General features: G+C 46.0%; 1 protein-coding gene across 4 annotated transcripts in view; it reads left to right on the top strand.

Moving 5' to 3' along the window:
• Positions 1 to 20,000, top strand: part of LOC139553285 (B-cell lymphoma/leukemia 11B-like) — a 73,922-nt gene that overhangs the window by 20,724 nt on the left and 33,198 nt on the right. For all 4 annotated transcript variants that reach the window (XR_011670628.1, XM_071365456.1, XM_071365455.1 and 1 more), the window contains exon 2: positions 1,888 to 2,412. Coding sequence is in view for 3 of the 4 variants with exons in the window: in XM_071365456.1 (XP_071221557.1) it covers positions 1,888 to 2,412 (525 nt within the window). In the remaining variant the exon portion in view is untranslated. The remainder of the gene's footprint in view (positions 1 to 1,887; positions 2,413 to 20,000) is intronic.

Here is a 20,000-nt window from a genome sequence, read left to right as displayed (position 1 = left end):
CAAAGGCCTTTGCTCAGTTTCGACATTACAAATCTGTCTGCATTTCTAATTTGCAGCTTATACAAATGGCAGAAGGATGCACAGCCTGCTGGTGATCCATCATCTACAATTAGTGAAGGAGGGAGAGAGTCCTGGGGGACATGTAAACAGGGCTACCTGAGCAGCGTGCCAGGGGCTCACGCTACCTATATCTTTTATCCTTGCTTTTATTTTTATCTACCTCTTTTTATCAGTTGCTCAAACCACCCTCTTTCTCTATCCCTTCTTCTCCCCTCTCTCTCTCTCTCTCGCTCTCTCTCTCTCTCTCTCTCTCTCTCTCTCTCTCTCTCTCTCTCTCTCTCTCTCTCTCTCTCTCGCTCTCTCTCTCTCTCGCTCTCTCTCTCTCTCTCTCTCTCTCTCTCTCTCTCTCTCTCTCTCTCTCTCGCTCTCTCGCTCTCTCGCTCTCTCTCTCTCTCAACCTGTCTTTACCTCTGTCCTCACGCCGCTGGTGTGTGTGTGAGGATAACATCTCTGCTATGATTGCCGTGGCGATAGCATCACAGTTTATATACAGCCCCATGTATCTGCACACATGAACTTGGACCTGAGCACCACAGTACAAGACAGCACAGTAGTACAGTACGGTAGAGAGACACTCCGCTCAGCGTAGCTCAAAGCCTGACGAACAACAGCACAGCGCTGGCTGAAGTTGGCATGTGTCTGAGAGACGCGCTAGCCGGCTAAGGTCAGTGGGGTGAAGAGAAACAGGAAGTAGGGAGAGATGAAGAGGTGCAGCGAGAAGTGGCAGTCAGAAAGGTTTTATTGTAAGAGTGGAAGGTGGCAACACCGAGCGAGAGCCTCGGACTACAAAGGGGCGATTGTAGCCACTTGTTGAAAGGTGTAGGATGATATTTCAAAATGGAGGCAATGAGAGAGGAAGGGGGAGAGGGAGTAGAGGGCAGTTGTCTGCGGTTTGTGAGTCTCTGTTTATCTAGGTGACAGAATCAGCCAGCAGATCTGCAGGGCTTTTGTGGTTGTAGAAAATACCAGTCTCTCTCTCTCTCTCTCTCTCTCTCTCTCTCTCTCTCTCTCTCTCTCTCTCTCTCTCTCTCTCTCTCTCTCTCTCTCTCTCTCTCTCTCTCTCTCTCTCTCTCTCTCTCTCTCTCTCTCTCTCTCTCTCTCTCTCTCTCTCTCTCTCTCTCTCTCTCTCTCTCTCTCTCTCTCTCTCTCTCTTTCAATTCAATTCGCTTTATTGGCATGACGTAACAATGTACATATTGCCAAAGCTTATTTTGGATCTTTCTCTCTCTCTCTCTTTCTCTTTCTCTCTCTTCCTTTCTCTCTTTCTTTCAGACAGAGTCCTATAACCCAGTGGTTCCCAGGGGTCGGCAGGGGAGCTCGGAAGTCCCCCGCCCCCCCCAAAATTATTATTATTTATATTTTTTAAAGGAACTCTGTCCGGCTTTAAACTTACTCTTGAAAGTTGTAATAGTATAACACGCAAGGTGCAATTTCAAAATCAGTTCCTCTTGTCATGTTAGTCATTGCATACCATACCATACCTTGTCAGAAATGTCCAGATCAACTAGCCCATGTCATCTAACGTTTTTTTAGCTTGTCATCTAACGTTTTCTTTTGATAAATTAGCTTTAAAACTTGCAACATTTCCTTTGCAGCCCATGACAACATGCGTAGAATTGCTATAAAATAGGCTATAAACCTGCAAAATTAGAGGAGTGTGAACAGTTTGTGTCATGTTCCCCAATGCTGGAAGGGGGGCCCCGAGTGAATACGTCTGGGAACCCCTGCTATAACCCAGAGCTGTGTTTTACACTTCCACAGAACAAATCACACTATTTATAATAACCCCCCCCCCCCTCTCTCTCTCTCACTTTCTCTCTCTCTCAGCGGCGGAGGCTGACCATGTGGATGGCGGACTTTCCGTGTCTGACTCCCTCACCCAACCTCACCCCCACCCTCAACCTCACCCCCACCCTCACCCTCACCTTCAACCTCACCCCCACCCCCACCCCCACCCCCACCCCCTGTTGTCCCACCCGGCCCTGCTGGACCCCAGCCTATCCGACAGCCTGGCCATGGGGCTGGGGGACCACGACCTGCTCACCTGCGGCCAGTGTCAAATGAACTTCCCCCTGGGAGACATCCTGCTCTTCATCGAGCACAAGAAGAAGCAGTGCCAGGCCCTACTGCAAGGCCCTGGCTGCTACGACAAGATGGCCGCCGACCGCAGCAGCCCCTCCCCGCCTCACCAGCAGCAGCAGAACCAGGGTCGCCACGGTCACAGCCAGCTGAGGAAAGTGGTGGAACCGGTGGAAATCGGAATCCAGGTGACACCGGAGGAGGAAGAGGATGAGAGGCTGATGGTGACGCCCATCAAAGGAATTTGCCCCAAGCAGGAGAGTGCCCTGGCAGGTAGGTCACACACACACACACACACACACACACACACACACACACACACACACACACACACACACACACACACACACACACACACACACACACACACACACACACACACACACACACACACACACACACACACACACACACACACACACACACACACACACACACACACACACACACACACACACACACACACACACACACTATCTCTCCTCTCATTTACCTCTGTAGCAGTCAGACAGGGGCTTCCTGTTGTGATTGTGATAGTGCTCAGCCCCTCATGAGAGAGAAAGAGAAAGAGAGTGAGCTGATTTCATTAGGGCAGAGCGGGTGCCGTGCAGAACGAGGAGAGAGGACAGAGGAGAGAGGAGAAACAGCACATTACCCACTCAAAGCCCTAAAACCCCCTCAAGGACTCAGCTAGTTGAAACAAATTGTGCAAAACGTGACAGAGACTCACCCCTACTCTCATGGAGAAATCCAGCCTAAGCCATCTGCTTAAAAGGTGAAAAGCTCATTAAGATTTATATAGGCAAAAAAAAAAGGAAAAACCGTGCAGGATTAAAAGAGCTAGTTCCCTATTCAGTGGGGTAAATAGGCAGTTTAGTTTAGACCAGCTGGAAGCATGGGGGAGAGAGAGAGGGAGCTCCTCTCCTCCACAGTTATCTTTCACAACAGGCAAGTCAAGTCCTCCACAAAGAAACCCAGAGGGAAATGGGTCTCATAAAATAAAATCATATTCTGGGATGGACAACGTTACCAGGAGAAACCAACGCAGGGGAGCGGTTTATGACACTGCCTCACTCGGTCTTCATCATTGCAGCTTTTATTTTTGTCTTTCCTCTGTTTCTTCGTTCTGCAATCGTTGTTTGTGAAGTTAACCAGCGGCAGCAAAGACAAATTATTCTTCACCACCATCGCCACAATACCTCACGTCTCCTAATAATCAGGAAGTGGCTAAATGATCCATTAGCCACCATGCTTCTCCACTCTGCTTCCTCATTCAGACTGGTAGTCATTGGAGACAAAGACCTTATGTAAAGGTTTATCTGAATATTGTCATATTGCCCTCGAATGCACTTAAAAAAATAAATAATGTAACAACGGATTGATAGCTACTGTGTAATATTTTAGAACTCAACAATACTATTCTGCAGTGAGTGTGCGACCTCAGCACTTCTGAGTGTGCGACTGCGTGTGTATACTCCTGCACTCCGAAGTGTGTGGCTCTGCGGTTTGGCCGGTGCAGTAAAACACTAGTGTTTAGGGGAACTTTATCAATATTTTAACACCGTGTCTCTGTACACGTCTGAGAACTTCCCTTCCTCTCTGCCTTAGAAGGCGCCCCTCAGCAGCTCCCTGTGCACTTTAACTGTTTAGATAAAACTTATTATTTTTTTTATTTTTTTTTATAGCAATTTGATATTTGATATGGTAATATGAGGCTTGTTCAAAAATATGTCTTAAATTGAAGCTTGATCTTCATTTTCTTCATTTTCTACTCTTATTCTCCAGGGAGAAAAACGTGATAGGTTGCAAATAGGCCACTATTTAATGACATCTCACAGCTGGTGCGTATAGCGTGCCTTGAGAAGTGTACTGAGGCATGTGCACTAATTGATTGGTATTGTTAATTTGAGGTCACGTTAAGAGGATTTATTTTGTATACACTGTCATTTTTAATGTGATATGCACATATTATTGACAACTATCTTACTGCCTAGTCTTTTGGTGAAATCAGCTCAATTATGCTTGTGAAAAATTCTAATTGCACAGTATATATTCTAGCAACAGAACCATTTTTACATTAAAAGGGAAAAACATGTTAGAGGTTCAATTGGATGTGTATATCATCAATAGTAAATTAAACTACAGCAATAACATTTAAGATTTCTATTTTGTGATTATTTTACATTTCCAAGCAAAATATAATTTATATTTATATTTCGAAGCAAAATAGAATTTTTGCAAGCATTTCATTTCAAGCGTATTTTAGAAATCAACCCCATAAATGATAACAGGAGGATTAAAATAACGACAGGTGAAATGTGCCTATGCAAATCATATTAAGGTTTTCTATAAATACATTTATGCCTTCCATTAGACGAGAGAGAGAGAGAGAGAGAGAGAGAGAGAGAGAGAGAGAGAGAGAGAGAGAGAGAGAGAGAGAGAGAGAGAGAGAGAGAGAGAGAGAGAGAGAGAGAGAGAGAGAGAGAGAGAGAGAGAGAGAGAGAGAGAGAGAGAGAGAGAGAGAGAGAGAGAGAGAGAGAGAGAGAGAGAGAGAGAGAGAGAGAGAGAGAGAGAGAGAGAATGGGGTGCAAGGGATAGAAAGCAGGGCGAGGAGGAGGCGTCCTCAGAAAGTGATTAAGAAGCTTGAATGTCAGCTTGTGCGTGGGGCTAAACACAAGCCTGCAGCCGACCACCATTTATAATTGCCTCCCAGCAGGGTAAAGTATTCTTTTATGCTAAACCTTTCCACTTCCATTTGTTCTCAACGTGAAATGGAAAAGGAAAAAAAAAGAAGAAACATACTCATACTCTCAGCGAGCTTGCTTTTTAAAAATAGAAGTGGTATCTTTGCTCTCCAAGCGCCGATCATTTTTCATGAATTTGTTTTTTCTCTCTCTCTCTCTCTCTTTTAATATAATATATCCATCTGTCATCTTCTAGTGGTGAAAAAGGGAGTGAGAGAAGGGAGAGAGCGAGCATAAAAGAGGAGTGTGGGAGGTTTTTCAGCTTCCACAGTGATAGTAGCAGCTGATTGTGAACAGAACAACATTATGAGTCTCTGTGCTCTGAGGACCTCTCCTCTCGCTGTTCTGTTGAGTCTTCACGTCCAAACAGCAGTTTGATGTGTTCCTGTGTGTCTGGATGAGAGAGAGAGAGGAGACTCCCTAGCAGACATAGCAAGGTTGTTTTGACAAGCTGTACACTCCCGTACTTCACCCAGCCGTCAGACCCCATCTCATCACCACACTACATACCTGCCCTGTGACTGACAGCTCTCACACAGTAAGGGGAGGGGCCATGTCTTAGTGATCACTTCCTGTCACGTGACACGTCACAGCTCTTCTTTTTTTCTCCTCTCTTCTCTTGTCTTGTGTTTGTGATAAACTCCAGCCATCTGGAGTGGGTTTGCAGTGTATTAGACTGAGAAGACCTAGCCTCGTTTCTTTATTTATTTAGTATACCTGGGGATGAAACGTAACACTGAGAATATCCGAAAGCAGAGCGTAGTATTACACACAACAGGCCAACGCCTCCTCCCTTCAGGCTGTTGATTAAAAAAAACAAAATGCAACCGCTTTGATCTCCAGAACTCATATCAAGGGAGGGAAAAACGGATAAAGAAAGAAAATGTCCTCCACACCTGCAACACCTCATATTCCATTCCCTTTACAGTGATCCTTCTCTTCCTCCCCTCCCCTGGCCTGCTGTGAGGAAAGTCAATGTTATCTGTGAGTATATAGGACAGCCATGGAAGACGAACCACTCCAGGGTTGAATTCAATATTTCTCTGACGCTCCGGTATCAGCAGGACACGGCGCCTTGCTCAGCGACCACCTTATATTGCCACTTAGCTGTCTTAAATTTCAGCGCAATTTAATTATGTTTAATAGACCCTAATTAAATAAAATATGACATTCCCACTATAGCCCGGGGCTAGGAGAGCTACCGCTGTGGGGGAGAGAGAGAGCGAGAGAGAGAGCGAGAGAGAGAGCGAGAGAGAGAGAGAGAGAGAGAGAGAGAGAGAGAACACAGTGTGAGACAGAGGCTGATTGGGGGAGTGTACAGGGCCCCTGGTCAAATGTAGTCCACTATATATTGAATAGGGTGGCATTTGGGACACACACACCTACCCTGTGGCTCGAGCAGGTTAACACCTAGAGAGAGAGCCTCTCGCCTGGGGAACGCTTGCGGAAATAACCCAGACTGTCAGATTGCACTGAGCTGGTCAATTGTATGTCATTAAGCGATCAAAATGTAAGGGAAGGGAATTTTATCAAGTCCCAACCGTCTCCACCTCCGCCCCTTAATAGTTTGAGTGAGTGAGTGAGTTGTCGAGAGAGAGTGAGCATTTAAGTCTTTCCTGTCCTGTCGTTATTTAATTGCACATTAATTGGAGGTCTTGGGGAGAGAGTGATGAGCAGAGATTAGAGTGGCGCTATTTCTTACCTCTTCTGATGTAAGTACAATCGGTGGGCGTTCCATTGGATAAGGGAACCAAATGACCTCCTCTCCAAACCAATCAGCCTCGTGTTATGTGTGCTATGCATTCATACCATTTCATATGGGCCTTTTGAAAAGGCTTATATGGTCTTAATATACTTTACAATAGTCTAAAAAAGGCCATATTAAATACTATGAGGATGAAAGGGTCATGTGGAAAATAATCTGGCCTAGAGGGACTGTACTGCAGCTTAGTCACCAAACTTGTGAATGTAGGAGTGCTGAGGAGAGTTGAGGACTTTGGGAGTTGTGAGATCCGTGAGGAGGTGTCATAGCTCCGAGACATTCAGGTGACAGAGCCACTTTACCCATAAGCCCCTGGCTGTGGCACTGTGACAGTTTGGGTCGGTAAGAACCAGGCTCAGTTATGAAAGAGAGAGAGATTAAAGAGGAGAGAAAGAGAGTGAAGGAGAGAGAGAAAGAGAGAGAGAGAGAGAGAGAGAGAGAGAGAGAGAGAGAGAGAGAAAGTGAAGGAGAGGAGAGAGCGAGGGAGAGGGCGAAGGAGGAAGAGAGAGAGCAATAGAGAAGGATCAAGTAAGAGCGGGAAAGCAATAGTGAGAGATGGAAGGTGTGAGCGGTAAAGAGGTAGAGAGAGAGAGAGAGAAAGAGAAAAAATTCCTTTGCTTTCACCTCATCAGAGCAGAGGGTGTAACAGCACCTAACACTGTGGTGTGCTGCTCTTAAACACTTGTCATCCAGGGTTTAATTCAGACATTTTAACTAAGGCCAGTTGGACAGGAGTGGAAAGGCTCACAGTCAAAATGGGCCACAGCCACTCTCAGCAGTCAGGGGCCTTGCTAGCTAGATACCTTGTTAGGCTGACGTGTTGCCGCTTGACACACACTGTATGTGTGTTTGTACAGTAGATGTTTTTAAGTGCTATGTTTGGTTTCGGTTTGGCAGCGTGGTAAAGGCAAGCTTTTAGGAGCACTTTTGGTGTCGCACCAATATTTAAGAGAAGGAACAGGATTCGGGCTGGAACCGACAGGATTTTGTGTTGGGGAAAAGGAGAGAACATAGTGTCCCATTTGTTGCTTTGAGAGAGATGCCAGAAGCCCACATAGTGTATCTGGGGAGATCACTGTTGGGACTGTCTAAGGTCTACCTATATTTGTTTTTACACTGCTGCTACTCGCTGTCTATACATAGACACTTTACAAATGACCTCGACTAACCTGTTCTTCCCCACATTGACTGTACCAGTACTCCCTGTATATAGCCTAGTTTTTGTTATGTCATTTTCTTGTGTTACTTTTTTATTTTATTTGTTTATTTTATTTTATTTAGTCAATATTTTCTAAACTCTATTTCTTGAACTGCGTTGCCGGTTAAGGGTTTGTAAGTACGCATCTTACGGTAAGGTCTACACCTGTTGTATTCGGCGCGTGTGACAAATAATATTTGATTTGTGTCTGATACAAAGGCTGGCACGAAGACACGACAGCTGTCCTTCGTGCAGTGCAATCAATGGAAAGATCAACCCTAACCATGGACGTGATGTATACACAAACACACACACACACACACGTTCCAGTCCTTCCACACACAGCTGCATTCTACCACACAGGTTCGATACATAACGTACGCACCACAACGTTTCGCTCGTCAGATATCTGGTACGTGAGTTGCTGTTATTGAGTTACACACACACTGGTACAGTAAAGACACAGGTGTGTCCGTTCCCCCTCCGTCTGGCCTCTAAGCAGGTCTGGAATCAGTCCGAGAGGTTTACACACACAGGCTAACAGGTGTAGGGGGGGGAGTTACATCTGACCTCTCTCTCACCAGATCCCCACCTGAATATTTCAAAAGACATGCTATATTTATAAAGATATTTAGCTCTGACAGGGACGCTACCTCTCCGCTGGTGCCGCCGTACACTGCGTCTCCAAGGTCTGGTTCACTTCATACACAGTTCAGTTTGACGGCGACGCAATAACACCTGGCAACATGCACGTACGCACACTTCCTGCCTACCTATATTTGAGACCGTGCCCAGAGAGTGGTGTTGCGTCAGAAAGGCGCGCCATGCCAGCTGTCTGCCCAGTCTGCCAGCCTCCTCTCCTCCTATCACACCTCAACTGCCCATCTCACTGATGTGTTCACTGGCTGTTTGAACCCTCAGGCTACGTCTTCTTCTTTCAGGAGGGAGGGCTGGAGGGGTGGGGTTTTGTGGGGGCATCCACATCTACCTCTCTCTCTCTCTCTCTCTCTCTCTCTCTCTCTCTCTCTCTCTCTCTCTCTCTCTCTCTCTCTCTCTCTCTCTCAAACACACAGATGGGCTATGTGGTTTGGTTGCATCACTTTTGCAAACCCACAGCGGTGTGTGTTTCAAAGGGCATACACACCTGCTCACACTCACTTTTTCTAAATACATATTCAGTATTTCAATATCTTAGTGCAATGTTTGTAGAGTGAATGAGGATATTGGAAAAGGCTGCAGTATTTGAGTGACTTGTACTGCAGTGTGGATAGGAAGGCTGGCATAACCTCAAAGATGACAGGGGCTAGATGATACACCAAATGTCCTCTATTCCTCGAGTACACACACACGTACGCACACACACTCTCATACAAACACACATCTACAACAAATAAATAATCACACAACACAGACAGTAAAGCATTAAAAATCTATTTCCATAACACTACACACGTTTGTATTTTTTACTAATTAAGGCTTGACGTCGTACTGTAGCTGTGTGCGTTGTGGCGTGGAGCTGGTGGCTGTGGCTGTGCCAGGATCAATGTGTGGAGATCAGGCCTGGGAGTCAATGTGCGTTTGATTTAATGCGCTTCTCTGGAGCCATTACCAGGGCTGGTTCTCTTGTTGTTCTGTTGTTTCAATAAAGCCACGAGTGTCTGGAACCGAGCGGCCCCTTTTTGAAGTGGTAATTGCCCACTTTTGTCTCGTTCCGTTCCCTCTCTCTCTTCTGCGAGCCGTTCACTCACATACACACGCAGACACAGTTGATCTGTTCTTCCTTCCTTTCTCTCCCTCTCCCTCTCCCTCTCTCTCTCTCTCCCTCTCTCTCTCTCTCTCTCTCTCTCTCTCTCTCTCTCTCTCTCTCTCTCTCTCTCTCTCTCTCTCTCTCTCTCTCTCTCTCTCTCTTTCTCTCTCTCTCTCTCTCTCTCTCTCTCTCTCTCGCTCTCTCTCTCCTCCCTCGTTAGGTAGTGCTGTTGGCGAAGTTGTGATGAGAGGGGTTTTGTTCACATGCATTTCAAATAAAGTGTCAGAGAGTGAGATGAAGACCTGATGCATATTTCATCCGCTGCTGGGGTTGCCAAGCGCTGGCTCAGTGTGCCACGCTCACACACGCACGCGCGCGTGCGCACACACACACACGTTCAGGCATGTACAAACACTAACCCGTCGGCCTGAGTCTTTAGTCTTCTGTATGATTGATCTAACATACCGATGGTGGCATCAATAACCCACACATCTTCAGAGATGCTAGGGCGGATTCATTTTAGTCTTATCAAAATCTCCAATTACCATCCATGTCTGCTGTATTAGTTGTCTTTTGTAATGAGCCAATCTTTTCTACAGCTTGTTTCTTGTCAGTAGCCAGACTATGTTTCCTCAGTGTGAGCCTGCAGTAGCCCACGTGAAACACACAAAGACAATCACACTCAAACACACAAAGACAATCACACTCGAACACACTTACACATAGGTGGCTGTCGCAAGTGATGCCTGCACTAATCGCTAATGGATTGGCCAGCCTGGGCTGTGTTGTTTGTGTAGAAACTTGCTTCTGCAGCGATTAGCTGGCCTTACATGCTGCAGAGGAAGACCCCTTTGGTGAGACGCACTCGGCTTGCTTTTAATTTTTTCACATTTTTTTTCTCTTCCCCCTCTCCTCTCCTCCTTAATCCACTACTTCCAAACCCAGGAAAGTGCTACCTTTATACGGGGTTTGAATTGGTCTCTAAATCCTGCCGCCTGGACTGGCTCCAAAGACAGATGAAAAAAAGACGAGCGAGACAGGGGCGAAAGAGAGAGAAAGCGTGAAGCAGAGAAAGTCGTTTTAGTCATTAATAGACCATAAAAAAGGAAAGCTGCATCTTGTGTACTTCTTAGCATCTTCAAAATCCTTTTTAGATTTTTGCCTCGTTGCCTTTTTTTCCGAGTTAATCACTTTGCATGCACTCATTTAAATATTAAAATTTTCTTTAATCATCAAAGCCAGTGAGCCTCATGCATATTCATACATTCTCTCACTCTCTCCTCTCATCACCCCCCCCCCCCCCCCCCCCACTCCCCTCCCTCACATCACAGGTTCATTACCCCGCTCCAGAGCCAAACAGCCAAACAGCCATTAGCCTCAGCCAGCTCTCTAATCACACACACAAGCACGCATCCACGCACGCACACACACACACACACACACACATATACATACAAGCGTGCACGCGTGCACACACAAATACACAAACGCACACACTTGGTCATCAGCACACTAACCGTGCTAACTCGCTGTAACTCTACTACAAGCCCATCCATCCCTCAAGTCTAAAATAACTTAACAGACTTATTATACATTCTCTCTGCTAGGAAAGAGAAGGATGAGAATGAAAGAGGGAGAGGATGAGAGAGAGAGAAAAAGAAAAAGAGAGAGAGAGAGAGAGAGAGAGAGAGAGAGAGAGAAAAACCTGTTCTCTGACTGGAGCTCTGAATATTTGTCAAGAGGCTTGACGAAAGTTACATTTGCATAATGACTTTGTAGTTCTGCATTAATAAAATTTGCATATGAAGCCGTGTTAATTACTCCTGATCAGGCTTTTTTGCATTCATGCATGTTAATTTTCTGCGACTTGCGAGAATTGATGTCCTGGCGTCAGGGATGTGATTGGTGGGAGAGGGCGGTTGTCGAAGCAGGGGTGGGGTGGGGGGGGGGGGTGAGGAGTTGAAGAGAGGGTGCGGGAAGGAGGGAGAGGAGGAGGTGGTAGTAGTTTTACTGAGAGACAGAGAATGCAGAGGATAGATGGATGGATGGCACAGACATTTGTGTGTTTTGTAGGAGCTTCTTTTTTTGTTGCTTTGCTCTCTTACTGTTCCCCGCAAAAATCTACTCTAATTGCTGAGGAATAAGAGGAATAAGAGGAGTAAGAGGAATAAGAGGAATAAGAGGAGTAAGAGGAATAAGAGGAGTAAGAGGAGTAAGAGGCATAAGAGGAATAAGAGGAGTAAGAGGAATAAGAGGAATAAGAGGAGTAAGAGGAATAAGAGGAGTAAGAGGAGTAAGAGGACTAAGAGGAGTAGGAGGAATAAGAGGAATAAGAGGAGTAAGAGGAGTAAGAGGAATAAGAGGAGTAAGAGGAGTAAGAGGAATAAGAGGAATAAGAGGAGTAAGAGGAGTAAGAGGAGTAGGAGGAGTAGGAGGAGTAGGAGGAATAAGAGGAATAAGAGGAATAAGAGGAATAAGAGGAGTAAGAGGAGTAAGAGGAATAAGAGGAGTAAGAGGAATAAGAGGAATAAGAGGAATAAGAGGAGTAAGAGGAGTAAGAGGAATAAGAGGAGTAAGAGGACTAAGAGGAGTAGGAGGAATAAGAGGAGTAAGAGGAGTAGGAGGAATAAGAGGAGTAAGAGGAGTAGGAGGAATAAGAGGAGTAAGAGGAGTAAGAGGAATAAGAGGAGTAGGAGGAATAAGAGGAGTAAGAGGAGTAGGAGGAATAAGAGGACGCCTTTCCAGAGGAATCCTGCCTCAGTGTGATGAGACAATACACAGAAGCCAGACTAAATGCTGTAGACAGCCATTTCAAATCTATTGTTTAACTCACTTATTTATCTGAAAGCAAGGCACTTTGTTTGGACCAATATGTAGAAGATACAGGCTCCGTGAAAAATAAATGGAGGGTATTGTCAATGTTGAATAACCCCCGCCCCCCCCAAAATATTGTCTCGAAAGTGTATTATACTTCACAAGGCTCTTATTTATTCTCTTGCATTTTATTTTCTCTTCATAGTTTGTGGCTGTGCCTCTCTGGCTGCATATGACTCATTATGAGTGAATCTTGTCTTGGGTAAATATTTCAACCTTTCAGCAATTTGCTTGTTTTGATCTCGTTAGTGAACCCTGGGTCATTTAGATTCTCTTTGATCTCGTTAGTGAACCCTGGGTCGTTTAGATTCTCTTTGGGGCATTGTTAGTGACATCACTGATGTAGAGTCTTTTGCTTGGTGTGGTAAGCCAACAGTGTTTTATCCAGACAGCGGTTTAACAAACGTTGTACAAGTGCCTTGTTGTATTTTGGTCTTTTCCCGACAGACTGAGCCCATTTAACTACCCCATGGGGCCCATCGACTAGGTGTAGAGCTCAGTTAATACACCTTTTACTGGAGCTACTCTACTCCTCAGCTCAAACTTTCTGTTCATAGCCCCTCTGAGTTCAAGCATTTGCTCATGGAATTTTGGCCTTTCACTTGTGGTGTTGGCAAAGGCTTCACACAGCAATGTGTGTGTGTGTGTTTCTCCTTACGCACAAACGCAAGAGAGATGAGAGAGAAATAGAGAGGGAGGGAAAGAACGAGTGTGTGTGTGTTTTTCTTCGGGGAGCGAGAATCTGGTGGTCTCCCAGTCATTTGAAAATAACGACAGAATTAAATGCAGAGCTTTTACCAGCATGGAGAGTCTGGGGCCGCGGCCAAAACAAAGATATTTTAGAGCCGACAGACGCTCAACACAGGAGTGGAGTAAGGCAGCGAACCAGGGTGTGCTTGACAGCTCTGGCAAGTGATGGGAGATTGGGCTCGGAGATTTTAAACGGGCCTCACTCGAGCCGCGTTGTCATCACCCCGGAGATAATTGTGCCGAAATAAGTTTTGTCCCTGAAAGATAGACACGACCTCCGAGGATAATTCTGGGGGTTGTTCCTCTTTTTTTTTTTTACTCTAATCGCCTTGACGTATTAATATAACACAGTATCGTATCTTGTATTGTTTTTTTTGCCGGCAACAAAATGAATGTGACAGATGGAGATAATTGGAGTAAAACTGTGAAAATAAGTGAAAATAGGAAAAATCACTTGATTCAGGGTGACAATGACTGTCTGCTAACTAAGGAAAGGATATTTCCATGTTCATTTGAAAATGATATCTTGTGATATTTTATCCTTAGTGTGTGTGTGTGTGTGTGTGTGTGTAAGAACAATCTGGCCTTAATGGCCATGTACTCTTATAATCACCATCCAGCACAGCCAGAAGAAGACTGGCCACTACTCAGAGCCTGGTTCCTCTCTAGGTTTCTTCCTAAATTCCTGCCTTTCTAGGGAGTTTTTCCTAGCCACCGTGCTTCTACATCTGTATTGCTTGCTGTTTGGGCTTTTAGGCTGGGTTTCTGTATAAGCACTTTGTGACATCTGCTGATGTAAAAATGGCTTTATAAATACATTTGATTTGATTTAAGAGAGTGAGTGAGTGACAGAAGCAAATAAACGAAAACAGGCCCAGTGGAGAGTTGTTGAAATAATCTTTTCCCTCCCTCTCTCTCTCTCGCTCTCTCTCTCTCCTTCTCTCTCTCGCTCTCTCGCTCTCTCAGTCTCAGGTCAGGTGGTTGAGTAGAGCTGCAGAGCGAGGTTCCTCAGCCCTGTCTCACTGAGAGCAGGAAACTGTGTAGCTATAGAGAAACACACCTCTGTATGCACTCTGTCGGGGGGGGGAAACTCTGTGTAAGTGTTTGTTTGGTCCCACAGGCTGTAAACACCTGAGCCTTTTATTTATGTTATGTGCACATTTACCCAGCGAGCCACAAACTCACCTTTCCATACACCGCACATATTGCTTAAGGTGTATTTCAGAAGGTAGCTAGCTAACAAAGGTGTTCTTTTCAAACTGGGCTCGCCTTAATTCCTTTGTGGATGGAAGGGGTCCCATCTGGTTTGCAGTGTTTCTGGGAGGGACTTGTTTTCTTTTGGTGGAGTGGGATGCTGAATTGTGTCTAGACACACACACACACACACACACACACACACACACACACACACACACACACACACACACACACACACACACACACACACACACACACACACACACACACACACACACACACACACACACACACACACACACACACACACACACACACACACACACACACACACACACACACGAACGCAAGCACAGACGCACACACACACAGCACAGCACAAGTTTCCCACATGAAGACATCAGACGCCCTACTGCATGCCGCTTTATGGAGTCACATGGCACATGGCGGCAGATTTGGTATTTTCCTACCGCAGCAGCGGGATAAAGTTGACACTAATTTGGACTGTGAACGCCGCCGAAAATGTTTGGCACACGCTGGTAGCCCTCTTTCTCTCCTCTCTGAGTTTTTACCCGTCCTTGATTGTGTAGGTTGGTGTACAGAGGCAAGGAGAGCAGCCTTGGGTATTAAGGAATTTTAAAGGTAACAAGCTTTTTGAATTCGAGTAGAAATTGAAACCAGTCTCTGAGGGTTTTTAAAGAGATATTCTGGTTGGGTGTTTTTCTCCTTCATGCAGACGCACAGCTTTAGAAATGTCTCTCTCTGTGGCTTTGAGAGCGAGATCCACAACACCATTCGGGTGTCAAGCTCCCTCCATGTATTCCCCTCTCTCAGGCGCGGTTGTGCTGCGCGTATCAACCTTACAGCGTTTGTTTTCCCAAATATTGGAATTTGTCAAATTGGGAGAGGTGGGAGATAAGGAGGCGCATACATAGCCCTTTGCCCTCAGAACAGCCTCAATTCGTCGAGGAGTGGACTCTACAAGGTGTTGAAAGCGTTCCACAGGGACGCTGGCCCACGTTGACTCCAGTGCTTCCCCCAGTTGTGTCCAGTTGGCTGGATGTCCTTTGGGTGGTGGACCATTCTTGACACACCATCAACTCAGCAGCGGTTCAGTTCTCGACACACTCAAACCGGTGCGCCTGGCACCTACTACCATGCCCCGTTCAAACCCACTTCACTATTTTATCTTGCCCATTCACCCTCTGAATGGCACGCATACACAATCCATGTCTCAAGGCTTTATTTAACAGGATTATTTAACATGTCTCTGTCCCTTCATCTAAACTGATTGAAGTGAATTTAACAAGTGACATCTTTTGGGGATCATAGCTTTCAGCTGGATTCACCTGGTCAGTCTATGACATGGAAAGAACACACACACACACACACACACACACACACACACACACACACACACACACACACACACACACACACACACACACACACACACACACACACACACACACACACACACACACACACACACACACACACACACACACACACACACACACACACACACACACACACACACACACACACACACACACACACACACACACACACACACACACACACACACACACACACACACACACACACACACACACACACACACACACACACACACACACACACACACACACACACACACACACACACACACACACACACACACACACACACACACACACACACACACACACACACACACACACACACACACACACACACACACACACACACACACACACACACACACACACACACACACACACACACACACACACACACACACACACACACACACACACACACACACACACACACACACACACACACACACACACACACACACACACACACACACACACACACACACACACACACACACACACACACACACACACACACACACACACACACACACACACACACACACACACACACACACACACACACACACACACACACACACACACACACACAGAGCGAGCGCTCAAGGGAAGGTAATACACACAGTAAGCCCATCAGGCTCCTGTAAAAGGACCAAGGCTGAGGAGAGAGGGCGAGATGTCTGCGTATAGCGACACACAATGGTGTCTCTCTCTACGCCGCGCTGCGGCGTGTTGGACAGAATGGGAGAACCTGTCCCACCACGTGCCTCTCGTCCTGATCGGTTGCCCATTGTCGCTCTCCTCTCCTGGGAGGGAACGATGTAATGCCAGAACGCTGTTAATTCTTCATGTAGCGTTCCCAGGAATTAGTCCAGCTCTTAGTGTTGGTTGGAATCCTCCAGACCTAACAAGCCTCGGCCCGGTCCTCTTCTCGCCAGCCTGGAGAAGCCCTGACAATACAATAGGGCCTCTGCCGTTTAGCCTTCTGAAATCACCACTTAACTAAAGCTAATTTCTCACTCTGTTAACCACTGGGAGGATTATAGGCCCTGCGCTGGAATAATGCATGTTTGGTGGTGTAGGGGATAGAGGGATAGAGGGATGGCGGGTTGGAGGGATGGAGGAGAAGGTGTTAGGAGAGGATTTAAACCTCAATTACAAGAAACCGAGGGAGGCTGCTTGTTAGAAGAGTAGGTGGGGTTTCTGTCGTCTGTGACCAGTACGCTGTTGTGAGCGCGTGTGTTTGTGTGTGAGTGTGTGCGCGCACGGATTTCTGCGTGTGTTAGCGGCCGAGGGCGGCACAGCCTGACGAATGTGTGTTGATCCCCTTGTTTAGGAGGGTTTTAAGCCTGCCCAATTTCACATGCTAACGGTCGCAGCACACGTTACACACACGCCACACCGATGGCACAGCTAAGGCTTTCAACACTTAGCAGCCCCATGCGGGCGGTAGTATTGATATTTGTCCTCCTCAGTCGTTTCCTCTGTTTTCTCTCGCTCCTCCCCTCCCCCCTCCCCTTTGTCTCTCTCTCTCTCTCCTTCTCCATCTCCTTCTCTCCTTTGTCTCTCTGAGAAGTCCCGGTATGTAGAGGAGGTACTGCAGCTAGATCTGTGGGTATGGCAGGTCTATAATCAGGCCTCTGTAGCCATAATTGCTCTGGTCCGCGGGAAGGTACAGTAGAAGGGAGAAGAAGTCGTGCGACAGGCAGGGGAGGGGTTTAGGGGCTATGTCTAGAACTTGGAGGCAGAGGAAGGGACTGCCATTGTGGCTGGGGATGGCCTGATCTTTATAGACCTCAGGGACACTATTAACCCCTTCCCTTGGAGTCAGCAAAAGAGCTTCATGTTGTTTACACTCCTGTGAGATCATTCACTCTCCCCTCTCCTCTCGCCCAGGCTGCCACCAGTGGGTAGTGTGGTTTAGCCAACACAGCAGTCCCCCTCCCACACGCACAACCTTTTTAACGGGATGGTGCCACTGACTTCAGTGGTTGTATTTTTCTATTTATTTTATGTGAGGGACATTCTGGGTGGCAGCGCTGTAAAACGAGAGAGCGTGTGCGTCTCCTTTTACCGAGAACCAGACTCTGGCCGCAATTTCATCTCCTGTCCCCGGGGTTTGTGGGTACACAACACTAGAGACCTGGTTTAATCCCAGCCCTTATCAAAGCCTAGCTCTGCCCTATCAGGCATCCAGAGTTCTCCAGTCAGAAAGAAAACAAACACTGCGCATGGCTAGTGCATGGCTAGTGCATGGCTAGTGCATGGCTAGTGCATGGCTAGTGCATGGCTAGTGCATGGCTAGTGCATGGCTAGTGCATGGCTAGTGCATGGCTAGCTACGGTAGTTCTATTGATTTATCTATACAACATCACAGTTAAGAAAAACAACAGAGGAGGTTTTCTTTCTCTCTGAATCAATACAATGTGTATTTCTTCTTTCTGAGAAAGCATCTCTCTCGCTTTCCCAAGAAAATAAAAGCAGGCTATATATTTTCATTTTTTACATTATCATGGTCTGCATTGTATAGATCTGTGTTCCTATTACACACACATGCTTTACACACACACACACACACACACACACACACACACACACACACACACACACACACACACACACACACACACACACACACACACACACACACACACACACACACACACACACACACACACACACACACACACACACACACACACACACACACACACACACACACACACACACACACACCAGACTGTAGTCTCTACCTGTAGTCTGGCTGCAGTGCAGTGGCCCTTTGGTGAGCTAATGTGTGTGCTAGCGGGAGGGTCTTCTGGTGTTAAACAATGCTGGCGCTGGGCCAACGGCAGGCAATCACTGTGCTCCAATACAAATCCTCCTGATTAGAGACGGACGGGAGAATCTGCCACTCTCTTTTTCTTTCTTTCTTTCTTTCTTTCTTTCTTTCTTTCTTTCTTTCTTTCTTTCTCTCTCTCTCTCTCTCTCTCTCTCTCTCTCTCTCTCTCTCTCAATTTCAATTCAATTCAATTCAAGGGGCTTTATTGGCATGGGAAACATGTGTTAACATTGCCAAAGCAAGTGAGGTAGGTAATATACAAAAGTCAAATAAACAATAAAAATGAACAGTAAACATTACACATACAGAAGTTTCAAAACAATAAAGACATTACAAATGTCATATTATATATATGCAGTGTTGTAACAATGTACAAATGGTTAAAGCACACAAGTTAAAATAAATAAACATAAATATGGGTTGTATTTACAGTGGTGTTTGTTCTTCACTGGTTGCCCTTTTCTTGTGGCAACAGGTCACAAATCTTGCTGCTGTGATGGCACACTGTGGAATTTCACCCAGTAGATATGGGAGTTTATCAAAATTGGATTTGTTTTCGAATTCTTTGTGGATCTGTGTAATCTGAGGGAAATATGTCTCTCTAATATGGTCATACATTGGGCAGGAGGTTAGGAAGTGCAGCTCAGTTTCCACCTCATTTTGTGGGCAGTGTGCACATAGCCTGTCTTCTCTTGAGAGCCATGTCTGCCTACGGCGGCCTTTCTCAATAGCAAGGCTATGCTCACTGAGTCTGTACATAGTCAAAGCTTTCCTTAAGTTTGGGTCAGTCACAGTGGTCAGGTATTCTGCCACTGTGTACTCTCTGTTTAGGGCCAAATAGCATTCTAGTTTGCTCTGTTTTTTTGTTAATTCTTTCCAATGTGTCAAGTAATTATCTTTTTGTTTTCTCATGATTTGGTTGGGTCTAATTGTGCTGTTGTCCTGGGGCTCTGTGGGGTGTGTTTGTGTTTGTGAACAGAGCCCTAGGACCAGCTTGCTTAGGGGACTCTTCTCCAGGTTCATCTCTCTGTAGGTGATGGCTTTGTTATGGAAGGTTTGGGAATCGCTTCCTTTTAGGTGGTTGTAGAATTTAACGGCTCTTTTCTGGATTTTGATAATTAGTGGGTATCGGCCTAATTCTGCTCTGCATGCATTATTTGGTGTTCTACGTTGTACACGGAGGATATTTTTGCAGAATTCTGCATGCAGAGTCTCAATTTGGTGTTTGTCCCATTTTGTGAAATCTTGGTTGGTGAGCGGACCCCAGACCTCACAACCATAAAGGGCAATGGGCTCTATGACTGATTCAAGTATTTTTAGCCAGATCCTAATTGGTATGTTGAA

This window comes from Salvelinus alpinus, chromosome 25 (assembly GCF_045679555.1).
Source record: "Salvelinus alpinus chromosome 25, SLU_Salpinus.1, whole genome shotgun sequence".
Lineage (NCBI taxonomy): Eukaryota > Metazoa > Chordata > Actinopteri > Salmoniformes > Salmonidae > Salvelinus > Salvelinus alpinus.
This window is presented reverse-complemented; position numbering and strand designations above follow the sequence as displayed.